At 35.2% G+C, this 16,875-nt stretch overlaps 1 protein-coding gene across 1 annotated transcript; it reads left to right on the top strand.

Moving 5' to 3' along the window:
* The first annotated feature begins 727 nt into the window (after window positions 1-727).
* TYRP1 (tyrosinase related protein 1) lies at window positions 728-15,298 on the top strand. Its single transcript, XM_060100858.1, has 7 exons — window positions 728-1,112; window positions 2,521-2,843; window positions 5,565-5,769; window positions 8,599-8,766; window positions 10,898-11,077; window positions 14,078-14,224; window positions 15,093-15,298. Exons 1-7 carry the CDS (start codon window positions 728-730, stop codon window positions 15,296-15,298), a joined length of 1,614 nt encoding a protein of 537 aa, XP_059956841.1.
* Window positions 15,299-16,875: the final 1,577 nt, after the last annotated feature.

Below are 16,875 nucleotides of genomic sequence, written 5' to 3'. Positions count from 1 at the left end.
CAATCATGTGCTAACCAAATACTTAAAGGGCAGAAAAATTCACTGAAGTGAAAAGAGATTAGTAAAGGGTGGAAAAGAGGACCAGCCCTCTGGTGAACAGATTTGGGATGAGTTACCAGGCAGAAACCCACAAGCAATTAACAGCTCTGACATCAGGGGACAAGCAAATATAAAACACTCAGTTCTAAGAGAGGCTCAGCAGAGGATCCCCTCAGGAGTTCAAGGTACTGGAGAGAAACTCTATGGGGAGTGGGTGGATTCCACCAAAACTCCATTAGGATAAAGGGGACTTTAAATCCTGGAAATTAACTTGCTAGGAATCTGCCCCCAATTCTTCTTTCAACTCCATGGATAAATGTAATTAACGATGGTGACCCGTTAATGAGTGCTTTTGATAAATGACATCCAGGATAAGTATTTTTTATATAAATAGAAATTTAAAATGAAGAAAATTAAATGACTAGGATTTAATTATGTAGGTATTATACATGTCAAAATTTTAAAGGTAAATTACTATTTTGATTAGTTTTTGAAATGTCATTTTACAGATATGAAAAGCATTTTGAAGGTGGGTTGGGAAGGGTCCCATGCCATTTATAACAGTCCAAAAAACTTGCATAATTCCATCTTGCTTTTTCCTTTGCAGCTTGATTTTTATCTATGTGCCTCAGTCTCTATGCAAAGGGCTGAAAACCAGAGGCTGTACTGCATTCTTGCTTCAAACAGAATGAAAGCTCCCGAACTACTCTCTCTGCGCTATACCTTCTTGGCCCTGCTTTTTTTCCAGCAGGCCTGGGCTCAATTCCCAAGACAGTGTGTCACCATCGAGGCTTTGAGAAATGGCGTGTGTTGCCCAGACCTGTTCCCACTGTCTGGGCCTGGGACTGACCGCTGTGGCTCCTCATCAGGAAGGGGCAGGTGTGAAGTGGTGACAGCTGACTCCCGACCCCATGGCCCCCAGTACCCACACGATGGCAGAGATGACCGAGAGGGCTGGCCCACGCGCTTCTTCAACAGGACATGCCGCTGCATTGGCAATTTCTCGGGATACAACTGTGGAACCTGCCGTCCTGGATGGAGAGGAGATGCCTGTGACCAGAGGGTTCTCATAGGTAAGTGGGGTGTGAATGGATGCACAGTTCTGCATGGAACTCAACACACTTAAGAGAATCCTGAACCAGTTGAACTTTCAGAACTCCTAGAAATCATAAAGCTCAAGCCTTACTTTTCACAGCTGAGGAAACTGAGGCTTAGAGAGGCTGAGAAATATATTTGATTTAAGGAGTTGAAGTTGAAGCTCAAGTCTTCTGACTAATAACATTTCCTTTCAAAAGATTTGTTGAGCAACTCCGTTATACTAGGAACTGTGCTAGGTGTTTATGACTGGACCTTTCAGTAACTTTGCAAGATAGTTATGTTAATTGTGAGGTTCTGAAAGGTCAAGTCCATGTAGCTGGTATGTGTTAAACCTGGAATTCACACTGAGATGTGTCCAGCTCTAATCGATGAGCTTCTTCCACGACCCTTGCTGACCACAAGGATGTTTCCTGCTCTGCTGATCAAGTTTAGCCATTTTACAAGATGAGCCTGGCCCGCAGCCTAAATAACGATAAATGAGAAAGCTTTCAATAGTAACAGCTGGCAATACTGGATTGTTTTCTTTGTGCCAAACATGGGACCAAGAGTTTCAGGGGATGTTTACTGAGCCTTTTTTTAAAATTGAAGTATAGTTGATTTACAATGTTGTGGCTACAGCAAAGTGATTCAGTTATAAATATATATCTATTTTTTCAGATTTTTTCCCTTATGGGTTGTCACAAAATATTGAGTATAGTTCCCTGTGCTACAGAGTACATCTTTGTTTGTTATCTATTTTATATACAGTTGTATGCACATGTTAATCCCAAACTCCTAATTTATCCCTCCCCCACCTTCCCTTTGGTAGCCATAAGTTTGTTCTCTATGTCTGTGGGTGAGTCTTTATTCAGAGCCAGGCTCTGGTCTAAGTGCTTTTTATGTGTGTCCTCTTAGTCTTTACAATTTTATAAAGTGGATATCTTTACACACACTTTACAGATGAAAAACTGATGCTTAGAGAAATGTGTGCAGTCATAGAATGAGGCTCTGGTCTTAACCACTGTACTATACCACATACCGTGTTTTTGCAAAATTTATGATATTAAAAAGGTAGAAAATTCCAAGAAATATGCCAATAGTGAGCAGAAATCAATATAACAGGATCATAGAATCATAAAGTCCATGGTAAGATTAAGGAAAGCTCATAGGAATCCTAGAGTAAGTTGGAGAGAGAAGGAGAGGGAGGGGAAGAGAGAGAGAAAAAGAAGGCCTGAAGAAGGGATTTTAGCAAGGGGTATTTTTAAAAGTATAAAATGATGTGAGCACACACGCAAATTATCATTCACGGGTAAATGGGAGGTGGTGTGACAAGATGATTGTGTGCACTGTCTTCCCATGCCCACACTGCAGATGTTTTCACGTTTGAATTTTGTATCCCTAAAGTCAGGAGAAACCTACTGGACTTAAGTACAGAAGAAAAGAACCGCTTTGTCCGGGCCCTGGATATGGCAAAGCGCACAATTCACCCTCAGTTTGTCATTGCCACCAGGAGATCAGAAGAAATATTGGGGCCAGATGGCAACACACCACAATTTGAGAACATTTCCATTTATAACTACTTTGTTTGGACGCACTACTACTCAGTCAAAAAGACTTTTCTGGGGGCAGGACAGGAAAGCTTTGGTGAAGTGGATTTCTCTCATGAGGGACCAGCGTTTCTCACATGGCACAGGTACCACCTGCTGCAGCTGGAGAGAGACATGCAGGTATGCATGAGGCATGGCCATGTTCGTATCCTTTACAGAGGAGGTGACTTGTTTCTAAGTTGTTGATCCACTGTGCTCTGAATGATCAAAACAGGCGATGACAAAGCGATTTCACATTATTAATCTGCCTTCAGCATTCTGTTAAAAGTTTCTCCTTATGCTAATTACTTCCTTATTAATTAATCTTTACCCTTTGTGAAGTGAAAAGAAAGTCATATCAGTGATGAGGAAGCCAATTGAGATATCTGTAGGTGTGAATTAAAGCACTGGACATATTCTACAGCTCTGTCATTGAAAAAATAACCCTCGTATAGTTTGCAATCAAGGACTCTCACTTGATATGTCTCCCTTTTCAAATGTAAACCAATACCTCCTGGTTTGGATGAGGCAGGTGTGTATAACTTCTCAGTCTTCCAAGTCCCAAATGTTTAGCTCACTTTATAAGTTGATGATTCGTTCTGATATGATATGGGGTTTAAATTATGAAAAAAATTACTTTTCATTTATATTGTCATATTTTAATTGAACTCCATTTTTTCCATGCCCCCTACCACTTTGAGGCGTATATAGAAGACACCTACTAACAACATCCCATAGGTCAGACATCATTTTAATTTAAAAGGCATTGACTTTTTTGGCATAAAGTGAAGCTCAAAACAAAGTTATCTCCTGCTTATTTTTAATCAGATAAGCTAAAGCCACATTAAAGTATCTGTTAACATAAATACTTTCATATTGTTTATTTTACTAATTGCTCTATATTTTAAGAAAAGTATTGTTATTTTTAAATGTAGTTTTAAAAAAAAATTTTTGTTATTGACGTACAGCTGATTTACAATGTTGTGTTGATTTCTGCTGTACAGCAAAGTGATTCAGTTATACATATCTATACATTCATTTTTTATATTCTGTTCCATGATGGTTTATCATAGGATATGTAATATAGTTCTCTGTGCTATACAGTAGGACCCTGTTGTTTATCAATTCTGTATATAATAGCTTACATCTGCTAACCCCAACCTAACCCCTAACTCCTTTAAAATTCTTAGATCTCAATTAGGAAATCCACAAACTGAACCTGTTTTCTAGATGAAATAACAGCAATGAATCCCTCCCCACAAATTAAAATCTAAAAATTAATCTAAAAATATCCAAGGGCAGATTCACATATTGATTCGCAGTATGCTTGTGCCCAGCATTATCCAAGAAAATAAATGGTTAGAAGGGAGAGATTTAATGCACTAAAATACAGAACAAAATATTCACATGTAAGTAATCCATCCATATGCAATTTGAGTGATTAAATGAATTCATCTCATACTCTGAACTTCATAGTTTATAGCTATGATTTCAAGGCATTTTTTAGATTATGAGTAGATAAATCTGTCATTTGTAATCGACTCCAGCTCTTCTTGCTTTCAAGTCATTTTCCCACAGGTACACCAAAATGAAAGGGCAGGTGGAAAGTATCTAGAAGCTTCAATTTTGCCTGCGTAAGCTTCAACCTCTATGACTTACGTTTTTAAAACCCAACAGCACGAGGGATCCAACAAATTACAATCTAAATGTAACGCACAGTTGAAAAGCCACGTGAATCTGCTCCAGCTCCCAGATGCCAGTTGCTGAACCACAAACTGACTCTTAATGATCCCTTAGAAGCTGTCACTAATTTTTGTGAACCAGAACACTGGCTTCTAAATAAGGACTCTAAAGCTCTGGAGATCAATAACTGGGGAATACCTTGGAAAGTTTTGACCCTCTAAAATACCCCGAGGACCAGGAAATGCTTCCTAGAAAGGGTTTAAAAGTTAAAAAGTACATATGTACTAAATACCTGTGAGATAAAACAATGGCAATCCCTACATTTATAGCCCACACTCTAAATATAGCTCACTAAAGGCTTAAAGGAATGAGAAATAACAAGTACAATAAATACACGTTTAAAGGAACCCAGTAAAATAAGCATGTGATCTTGAGTCCAGCATTTTTTAAATTGTTGAGATCAGCTCTAAATGGAAACTACGTCTCTGGTCTAAATAACAAGGTGCACAGAGAAATATTCTGCTTCAGTTTAGCATTTCCTGTCTGTATTAGTTTCTGGCAGAAGCCCGAGTCTTCGTAGTTTAGATTCTGAAGCAGGGGTCTCTAAGTAAAACACCTTCAGTGGCCTGGCAGATAAGGCAAGCGTGAAAGAGCCTCCGTAGTCTGTGGCCAAACCAGAATCTAAATGCCTGAAGTCGTTCCGGTTAAATTAAAAAACAGAAACAAAATAAAAAGCACTGCTTCACATAATGTATCTCAAGGCTGAATCTGGCGCCAGACCAGGAGTTAGTCATGCTTGAATTAGAGATAGGAAAATGGGAGGAAGTGGAAATGTCAAAGAGCAGAAGTGATTATTGATAATTTTTAGTATAACCAACAGAAATGTAACTACTTGCCTAAAAAAGAAAAGGAAGACACCTCCCCAAAGCATGTGCAGAAACTTCTGTATAACAAGTTGAGTTTCATTCCCTCTAGTGCCCAAGTGATTTCTTGTAGTAAACTGGAGGCTTTGTTAACTAAGGTATTTAAGTCCTCTAGCCCTTCAGACACCACTGACACACGAACTGGTTCCTAAGTGGCTGAAGAGAACTAATAGAAACAGACTGCCAGGGAGTAAACCAAGCAAAGGGAGAATTTTAAACAAAAGCAGAGAATGCTAACAGAGTTTCTGTGATCTAGGAAATGTTGCAGGATCCTTCTTTCTCCCTTCCTTACTGGAATTTTGCCACTGGGAAGAACACCTGTGACATTTGCACCGATGACTTGATGGGATCAAGAAGCAACTTTGATTCCACTCTTATAAGCCCGAACTCCGTCTTTTCTCAATGGCTAGTGGTCTGCGAATCCTTGGAAGATTATGATACCCTGGGAACCCTTTGTAACAGTAAGTTCCAAATGACAACTAGGATTCAGAATCGCCTGTTAGGTAAAGTGATTCAATGTGCCGTCTGAAGGCCCTTCATTCTACTAAGGACTTCAGACTAAAATCCACTTTTATTATGGACAGTTGATGTACAAATATTCACTAAGTACCTAGGACAGTCAAGGCAATCTGAGGTGCTCCAGTGGAAAAAGAAAGTGCTTATACATTTTTCCACTGCTTTCCTTGAACAACTTGGTCAGTGCATTGCTCGCTTTCTTATTTTGGAAATGTCTATTTTGTATTAATTAATCCTCTTAGTAAGCTCAGCACTGCTTAGTAGTCATGTGTCTTGTGTTGGAATTTCACAGAAAATGTTTCCCTAGGAAATGTGAAATATGCAGAAAGAGTTGGAAGTGCCCTGGGAGTAAAAAATACATATAATTATTATTATTATTATTGTATAATGATTATTACTATTATTTTATGTTATTATATATTATTTTTACTATTATGTTAATCTGGTCAGAAGGTTAAAAAACCAAAAGGTGACATGTAGGATGCCTTTAATAAAAGAAAGATACTGTACAGAAGATGTCTGCCAACTAGCTCTTTCCAGCTCTCCCAAAGTGAATACAAAAAGAGAATGATTAACCAGTTTTCCTAGCATCCTTTCTCCAGTGGTCTGAATGTCATCTCTGCCACAGGTCATGTTTCTGTCCTATGTGGATCAGTTCCTGTGAAGCTTTCTGTTCTCTTCCTTAGATCCTATTTTTATCATCTCTCTTGCTGCTAACACAAGGTCTTAATTATCAGAGTCTTTTTATCCCATCTTATTTTTCTTCTTCAGGCACGTCTGGCTATTTTGAACTTTTGTTCTTCCATATAAAAACTAGAATTATTGGAATTTATTTTTTATTTTATTATTATACTAATAACATTTATTCTGCACATATTCCTTTAGGCACCAAATATTAAATTACTTTGTAAACTTAAATAGAGAATATTTTAAATAGAGCAAAGAAATTAAGTAGATTTTTCGCCATTAGAAGATCATTTAGCCATATATAGGAATAAGAGAAGTAAATGTATATAAAATTTTATTCTGTAGAAGTTTAAAAATTAAAATAAAACTTTGTTTGGCATGCTGAATGAGATAAAATTGAGGATCAGTATGTCTCTACATACCAAAACATTCATCTCTCTCTGTGATTTTTTTTTTTTAAGTTGTTTGCACATGGACAACTTCTGCCATTGCACCTATTAACATCCTATGGATTGGAGTCCTGTGGGATTTCCATGCAGGAATGAATGAAAAGTTCAGAGTGTCTGAAGTAGAAAGCAAATTTGAGAAGTATAGTGAAGAAAGAGCATGTTTTTCATATGATGAATTAAAGGTGATATTTTAGTGGCTGGAAGAATGTTAGATGTCAATAATTAACTTTCAGTATACCGAATTTGGTGCATTTATGGAATACTGGAAAGATACTGTCCAGAAAGCATATGAGGACATAAGCATGCAATGTCTAAGGAAGGTTTGATCTAAAGCTGTACAGGTATGGGTGTCCTGTAAAAGATGATCAGTGAAACCACAGGAATGGATAATTTCATCCAAGAAGAAAAGTAGAGAGAGGCAAGAATTACCGTGAGGATTAAATCAGATATCTTATTAAAGTATTTGATACCATATCAGACACATTAGTATGTGTTCAATAAAATGTTATTTTCCTTTTTTCTTTCACTGGCCTAATAAATAAAGCAGTTCTTGTCTAGCTCCCTATCCTTCCCGCCATCCACTACACCCTTACATTGCCACATACCCTAGGCAAGCTGTTCACCTAACAGGCCCTCTTGTACAATCAACCTTATCTTTTCATAAATCAACATACACCAAACAACTATTTAGCTTTAATTATATGCCAGTGCTGGATCAAGACTGGAGGACACACTGGTGATCAAGAAAAGAGTCTGTGCTCCGATGGGGCTTATATTATGCACAGAAGAAAGCTTATCATCTTTTATTATTACCTCTGCTTAAAATGTTTGACTTGTAAAATCTGTCTTATTTCACCTCTGGCAATTTTCCTCAGTCCTTCAGGGCTCTTTGCAAATCTCTCTACCTAATGAAGGCTTCCTGAAGCCACCCAATTGGGAAGAATTGATTCTCTCACTTACGCTCTCCCCTCTTCCCACCCTCGCCTTCCCTCCCTTCCCTATTTCTCTTTCTCTCCCTCCCTGTCTCCCCAAAGGCATCTCTGTATCTCTAGGGGTACATATTATCCCTAGCATAGCAGCTCTTTGTTTACCTATTTATCTTACTGACCTTAAAATGTTTCAATTATTTTTCACATTAATTGCTGAAAAATATGTGTTGATTGCAATACAGACCGCTTCCCAAAGAGATTTAAGGTTGTTTTAACTTTATTTCTCTGAAGGCTTGAAAGAGCATTCAAGTACAAAATTTCATGTGTATGAAATATGGATTTCAGTGTAGAGTTTTGGTTTATGAGATTAAGTTGGCAGGATTTAATTTTCCATGGAATTTTCATTTTAATGTGTTCTCTTGAAAAAAAGCATATGTTGATTTAACAAATACAAGGACCTCTATCTGTTATTGTGATCATCTTTTTCTTCAGGTGATTTTGTGTATCACATATTTTCCCTATTCACAGAAGTTGGACATGATAACTTATTTTCTCACTTTAATGCCACTAAATATGCACTTTAAAAATTTTCTCTTCTACCAAGGAAACCCTGTTTTTCAGTGTTCATGCTATGTATACAAATTTGAAAAGCAAAGCTAAGATCTCAAAATGTTCTATACATGTTCACCGTTTCCCATCTTTTCCCCAGGCACTGAGGGTAGGCCAATTAGGAGAAATCCAGCTGGAAATGTGGCTAGACCAATGGTGCAACGTCTTCCTGAACCACAGGATGTCACTCAGTGCTTGGAAGTTGGTTTATTTGACACACCTCCTTTTTATTCCACTTCTACAAACAGTTTCCGAAACACAGTGGAAGGCAAGTAAACAAAATCGGTGCTCTGAACTGACCTAGTTGTCACAGGGAAAACTATTCAAATTCAAATCTCTTTGAAAAAAACGTTTGAATGCCATATGGATCCTGTAAGTTTATGTGAATAGGGCTGCCTATTATGATATAACCACAATTCTCTGCTCAAAAAAAATAACTTTCTTAAAGAAAAGTGTGAGACCCTGAAACTTTTTATCATAGGAGAAGCCCTTGGAAATGATTCTGTTAAAATACCTAAAAGGTATTAAACTCTAATTTCTGTTAGGCAGCTGGCCAATATGTGTATAACTATATCAAATTCTAGTATAGGCAAATAATATTCAAGACTTGGAGGGATTAATTTTTTTTCTTAAAAAATATAATAAAAAATCCTGAACATAAGTTGCCATCTACTAAAGCCTGGTTTGGACACATGTTTTATTTAGGTATCATCCTGCAACTTTTTTTAAGATCTATAAAAATTCGAACTTGCATCTAGAGATATTTAATTTGGTTTTCCTTGCTTAATTCAAAGTATTTTAAAGCTGAGAAACTGAGGTCCAAAGAAGTGAAATTAATTTCCAAAGATATCCAGCTAGTTAGTAACAGAGCACAGATTCAAATCCAAATGTTCTAAGTCCTCTAAAATAAATTATATTTCATTTATAATTATTTTATAAAATAATTTACTTTATAAAATAAATTTTGATACCTCTAAATTATTCATGATACATATTTAAAGTTTTAAAAGAATAGAATAACATTTAACTTTATTATAAACTTGTTATTGTCAAATTTTACCTTAAATACAGCATTGCACATGTTAGACCACCCTCCCCCCAACCAAAAAAAGGGAATAGATCTCTCTTTCCCATGATCTGAGATACCTGGTGTATAGATCTGATAATTATTTTCAATTATCTCCCCTTTTATCATCAAAATTATATGCCATTCTTTCCTATCTTTATGTTAATTTTCATAACTACATATGATATACTGACTTGGAGATGACTCAATAAATAATAACCATATTTTGACTAAGCTGGTATTTATAAACTAAGACTATAAATAGTGATTTCATAAAGAAGTTGTAGATTGTGTCTTATTGATGCCCAATCAAAAGACAAATTGTACTGATTTCCTGACAGAATGCATGAAAAGATTAGTGCTTAACCACCTGCTGTGTACATTATGGACAATCTTTAAATGTTTTATGAGTCAAAAAATAATGGAATAAACATATAAAAAATGAGTAAATGATTAACTATAATTAAACTACACACACTTGTAACTCCATCCCACATCAGAGACCGTCTATTTTTGTTTGTGATCTATCCTTATCTTCTCTCTAATATGTATTCATGAACAATATATATATGGGAGTATATATGGGAAATATGTTATATATAATATGGGAAATGTATATATTATATATAATAGATATATAATATGTGGATTATATATAAAATGGGAATATATATATGATCCACATGTGAAATATATATAATATGGAAATGTATTTGGAGAAGATATATATATAGAATACAGATCATTCTCAAAAGTTCTATAAATGTTTTAACAGCAGTCTTTTCAGATATTTAAAACTAGCACAGAGATGGTAAGAAAGCTTTGAGAAATTGTAACCTCTCCACAAAAATAATTTTCTAAAAATAAACATGCTGACAGTCATTCAAAAGGAATAAGGTAGGAGACTAAAGTAACATCTGGCAATTTAAGTTCCAGGACAACCAGAGTGGTGTTCTCCCAACTGTATCAGCAGTTTTTGTAGAAGCTAGAGCTTTCCACTATCTTTATTTCCATGTAGACCAATGTTAGCCTTGTCAAAATAGAGTGTTCTATATATTTTGACTGGTATCCTTTGCAGGTCATTATTTTTAACCCAGAGGCTACATTCAGAATGTCATGCCACTAGCTTCAAACTAACCTAGCTCTCGGTACAGCAAACACATGTCACCAACCATAGGTACAGAGAAGCAGTGCTATTACATATTACACTAAGGTAAAAATTGGCCTGACAAGCTTAGGAAAAATTGTTTCCCAATATAATCACTGCTTTGGACTTGAAAAGTTAGATATGTGTAATGGTTTTTACTATTCTCATCCTTCTTTTTATATCTAGGTTACAGTGATCCCACAGGAAGGTATGACCCTACTGTGCGAAGCCTTCACAATTTGGCTCATCTATTCCTGAATGGAACCGGGGGGCAAACTCATTTATCTCCCAATGATCCTATTTTTGTCCTCCTACATACTTTCACTGATGCAGTCTTTGATGAATGGCTGAGGAGATATAATGCTGGTAAAACTCTTTCATGTGCTTTTTGCAGGCTCAGCAAAGGAGATTGTTCAGATGGCACAGTTACCACTTTAGGCTAAGCATTTGGCACACTTAAACTACACTTAACAATAGGATAAAATAGCTCTAATATCTAGCTATTTCCAACTATTCTAAACCACTTTGAAAAGGCAGATGAGAAGTCTCTCAGAATAGTAATTGTAAGATGATACTTATTAACATTCACTAGGACTAAAAAGGTAATCCCTTCTCCTTTTTACCATGTAAAGATGACTACCATGTTTCCCCCATTTTTCTTTCTCATATCTTCCAATGAACATCCTCAGTTTTTTAATATGAATGCAAAAACCTTACAGAGCTCTTCTTTGATACCCCCAAAGACAGAAAAATTATACTCATAATCCACAGTTCTGATTTTTATTACTTTACGGCCTCTCACAAATGGAAATTTTACTCAATTTGAAAAGTTAATGTTAGTTTTTATATCACATTGTAGAAAATCTCTTTTAAGTTCATTGTAATGCATTCTTTACAATATTATTTAAAGGCTACTTTCTCTTCACTCAGCTGAGAGGGTTGTATTACTATTCAAACAATGAATGTGCTTTTACTGGTTAAAACATCATAAATTTTCACATTTTAAAAGTGTTCTAAGTTTTGTCTTATGTGCCTTTACTTTGTCATGCACAAAAACATAATATTGGATATTAACTATCTACTGATTCATTTATTCATTCAGCCATCTCTTACTTCTGTGCTGTGTGTGTGTGTGTGTGTGTATGTGTGTGTGTGTGAGAGAGAGAGAGAGAATACAATAGAAACCTCTAATCTAACCTGATTTGGACCATTAATTGATGAGTTGGTCAAAATAGTTGGTTTCATCTGAAAACAATTTAAGAAATAAATAGCTTAAATATAAATATTTATTCACTTATCAATCTTCTATGAATTCACTGATTGGAGTTCCATCTGATTTTTCATGTGTATTTATATACATACATACAACCATAAAGAATTATCTATAATTTACAGTGTCTGTTTCTTTAAAGTGAAACAAGAAATTAACAACCCTTGTGATGCAATCTGAGTACAGTATTATTCTAAATTTTCATAATGTTCCCCAACCCTTAAAAATCATAGTTGCTCATTCCTAATTCTATAGCAACGTTGCAGCCACTCATTCTTAATAAATCTTTCCAAAGCATTCCATTTATTTATTATAAAAACAACATCCCCCTCTTTTTACGATCATAATTATCGATTTACGTGTGTTTTGTTATGTTACTTTTATTTCAATAACAAATAACTAGAATTAATAGGTTTAGGAATGAACATAACAAACTTTTGTTAAACATACACGTCTGGAAACTAGACAGCAATGTATAAACTGACAATAAGCATATGTAAATAAATATAGAGTATGTTAGATGGGGGAAAGTCTTTGTAGACAAGTAAAATCAGGAAAGGGGATAGGGAGCACTGCGTAAATATATGGAGAAAGATGCTCCCAAGACAAAGGAACAAAGGAGCCACTGTGGCTGGAGCAGAGTGGGGAGTGGGGAGAAAACGGAGGGAGATGACAAGGTCAGAGGGAAAACAGGGGCAGATCCTTAAAGACACTGGGTTTAACTCTAAGAGAGAAGGGGAGCCATTGAAGGGTCTGACACAGGGAAGCAACACTGCAATCCAATTGCTATTGTTATTTTTATTCCTCTTCTTCTTTTCCTCCACTTATTTTAATGGACATAACTTTTTTATGCAGCTGTAACTGAACTGGGTTGAGGCCAATTCAGTAAAGATGAAGTGGGAAGTTTAAAAAATGATCTAAGTTATTAGCTTTAACATCTAACTTTAACAAATAATTAATATGAGTGCCTTCAGGCCAGGAACCTTGTCTTTTGTTTAATGCTATACCCCATGTGCCTAGATCAGTGCCTGGCATTAGCAGGAGCTCAATAGATTTCAATGGATAAATATTTAATTAGCATTAATTCACAGTACATTTAAAATCACTAGATTTTAAAGTAACTAAATTTAAAGTTACAGAAATATAAATACTACCTGCCATTTCTATGATCAATTTTTCTTCAGAGTAGATGCTAAAATACTCTCCTGTGCTTCACAGGATCACAGTGACTGTCCAGGTAATATACTTCTTGCAAACAGAAAACCTAATATTTCATTAGCCTTCTCACATATTCCAGCTCTTTTAAATGTATTCCCACTAATGTCCTACCCAAACCCACTTCCAACTCTGGTTTTGTGACATTCCATTTGGCATTTAATTGTACCAATATAAATATAAACAACAATAACAAAAAGGAATGATCTTTTGCCACAAAGAGTATATCACTCCTTTTATCTCTGATAACAGAAACTTACTAATAATATAAATGCCTATGATTTTTATTTAAGTAGAAAGATGAAAGGTGGCAGGAAGCAAATAGGATTCTAGGACCTTGATTCAAAGTGTTAAGTGCTTTTTGCTAACAGAATAAAACCCAGGGAATAAGTTAATATTTATTTATCTAATTAAACAGAAAAATGAAAAATACTAAACAGAAATAGTCATAGTCAAGGACAAACCTCCATTAGCTACAGTGTCTCTCAAATTTAAATCATAGATGATACTACAGCAAATTACAGGTCCAATCTTTTCTTTAGCTTTGAAAAGTAAGTTTAATGAACTTTATTCAAATTAGTTTCTGTAATATAAAACAACTAATGATCATCATAGATAAGAAAAGACTAAAACTTCCTTACCTTTAAACTCTCTTTTTCTTTTGGATGATGTTAGTGCTGTACTCAAAGCATGTGAGCTCCGTTTTACGCAATTCCCTGTTCTGCTGTAGTGAAACATTTTTATGTCTTTACTCAGTGTAAAATATGAAAGAATTTTTAATGTTACCCTTGAATACTTTGGGTCACCTTCAGAACATAATAATAATGTATTAATATTAGCTTGAGTTTGTCTATTAACAAGGTGTCTTTGACATATTTTAGATATATCCACATTTCCATTGGAAAATGCCCCTATTGGACATAACAGACAATACAATATGGTACCATTTTGGCCTCCAATTACCAACATAGAAATGTTTGTTACTGCTCCAGACAACCTGGGATACACTTATGAAGTTCAATGGCCAAGTGAGTACTGAAAATGTATTTTTACTGTGGAAATTTCCTACAGCAAATTTGTCACCCTTAAAGTAATCACATTTTTCTGAGATAAAGTAATCCACAGTTTTCCACTTGGATTTAGAAGCTTTCGTTAGAATTTTTATTTGTGGATAAAGAGACTGAATTTAACATTTGTTGAGAGCCCACTCTGACCTGGTATTGAGCTGATTACATACCACACTATTTCATTTAATCCTTACAACCCTCTGAGGCAGGTATCAAAATCCTCATTTTACAAATAAGGAAGACGAGGCTTAGAGAGAGTAATTGTCAAAGATCACCTTTCTAGTGAGCATAGAGAATGAGTCTTGAGCTTAGCCCTGTGTAATATGCCCTTATTTTTTCTACTACATAATGTTGCTTCCGTTTATTTAGCAAAAAAAAAAAAAAAAAAAAAAAAAAAAGAGATGGAGTGAGATATTCTGAGCTGTTTTTTCTGAGGTTTTGAAATTCAAAACTTTCTGATTTAATTTTAAATCCCTTTCTTAACAAAGGCAGTGGGGTACAGTGGAAGAGCCCAGGATTTGGATCCTGAAAGACCTGGGCTCCAAAACCAACTCTACTGCATACTAATCAAATGACCTTGGGCAAGTGACTCAAACTCTGAGCCATCATTTCCTTTAGAATGGATAGAATAACTATCCCAGTAGGGCTCACTATGAGACATTGGGAAGTGCTTTGAAGATGCCAGGTGCTATAATAGGCGATGTAGCCAATAAAAATAAATATGAGGACTTTGTAAAGTGCCTGGAACAGTGCCTCTATTAGGGTATCCAATTTTGGGTGGCAACTATTTTACTTTTTTTTTTTTGCTCTCATTTTCTTTTTCAAATAGGTCGGACTTTTAGTATTTCTGAGATTGTTACCATAGCGGTAGTTGCTGCTTTATTACTGGTTGCAGTCATTTTTGTGGGTGCTTCTCGTCTGCTTCGTGCCAGAAGAAACATGGAAGAAGCAAATCAGCCTCTGCTTACTGATCAGTATCAACACTATGTTGAAGAATATGAAAAACTCCAGAATCCTAATCAGTCTGTGGTCTAATTACAAGTGGTATATTCTCTTATGCATTAGTATCATAAAACCATATGGTTGAAAAATAATAGGTTGAGTTAATAACTGTATATTCTTTCATTCTGTTACTTCCATCCTTGTGCATGCACATGCTGGAATTAAAAGCACCAGATACTATTTTCCAGAACTGCGGAAAGTCACAATATTTTCAATGTTTTCTATTTTTCAGTTCTATTTATAATGGTAGGTTGCACCCATTCTATGGTATTTAAGCAGACAGTATGAAGATTTGGTGCATGTTTTGAAGGTCAACTATATGACAATATAAATAAGTTGTTGTACTTTGTTCATATTGTAAAGAAAAATCATGATTGATAGTAAACCCCTGATTAAAATACATGAGTAGGACGCAAATGAACTTATTTACAAAGCAGAAACAGACTCACAGACATAGAAAACAAACTTTCAGTTACCATCTGAGAAAGGGGGTGGGGGAGGGATAAATAATGAGTTGTGATTAGCAGATACAAACTACTATATATAAAATAGATAAACAACAAGGTCCTACTGTATAGCACAGGGAACTATATTCAATATCCTATAATAAACCATAATGGAAAAGAATATGTATATACATGTATAACTGAACCACTTTGCTGTACACCAGAAACTAACACAACATTGTAAATCAACTACACTTCAATAAAAAATTTTAAAAAAAAAGAGTAGGCATTTCTACAATGTCAAGATGTAAATACATATCCATTCATTGACACTGGCCAACAGATATAAAGTAAGCTACATTTGTAGTTTAAATTAATTATGTGACATTATAAATGGGATCCCAATTAACTTTTTCAAACTGACCTTCCCCTTTGAGCATCAGCCTATATGATTTAGTTTAAGGTTCAAGGCCACAACAAAATCACAATCTTTGTCACACTTTGGAGAGGTAAAAGCTTTACTTTGTTTAAAAGACTGTTAATAGTGCCTATGCTTGCAACGGTGTTTTCCTACCTCTCAATTCACTGAAAAAAGAACTACCCATCCATGCATTTCACCTCCCACTTCCTCTTCTAGTTTCTTAGAGGTCCACAAGGAAGGCATAAATGTAGAGAATATGTGTCATAGTGCTCTACAAATAGCATCAGTTCATGGTGTTTAATTCAAATACCATTTTCCTGTCATTTATCAGCCTTTTATATATTTTCAAAATAAAATATTATTTCATCAGTCCCCCTTTTCTGTACAATTCTGCGAGAATGTCATTCTTTAATTTCTTCCTATCTTTTAACAAAATATTTTTTCTCTTTTTGATCTTGTATTACAGAAACAATATTCCCAATGAAGAACTCTTATAGGCTGGTTATATGAATAAACATTTTAATGAAAATTGGTTAAAAAGAAATAATATCAGTAATAATTATACACTATAGAAAATGGGTAGTCTCATATTCCCAACTCAATAAACAGAAACAAGATTAAAGTTATATACACCTGATTGGTTACTGGGTTTCCTGCTATTAAGCAATCTTCAGGCTATGTACACAAGATAAACAGACAAAATGTGTTAGTGAAAGAGAATGTATATAACAATAATATTGTTT

Source organism: Mesoplodon densirostris, chromosome 6, assembly GCF_025265405.1.
Source record: "Mesoplodon densirostris isolate mMesDen1 chromosome 6, mMesDen1 primary haplotype, whole genome shotgun sequence".
NCBI classification, from domain to species: Eukaryota; Metazoa; Chordata; class Mammalia; order Artiodactyla; family Ziphiidae; genus Mesoplodon; species Mesoplodon densirostris.
This window is presented reverse-complemented; position numbering and strand designations above follow the sequence as displayed.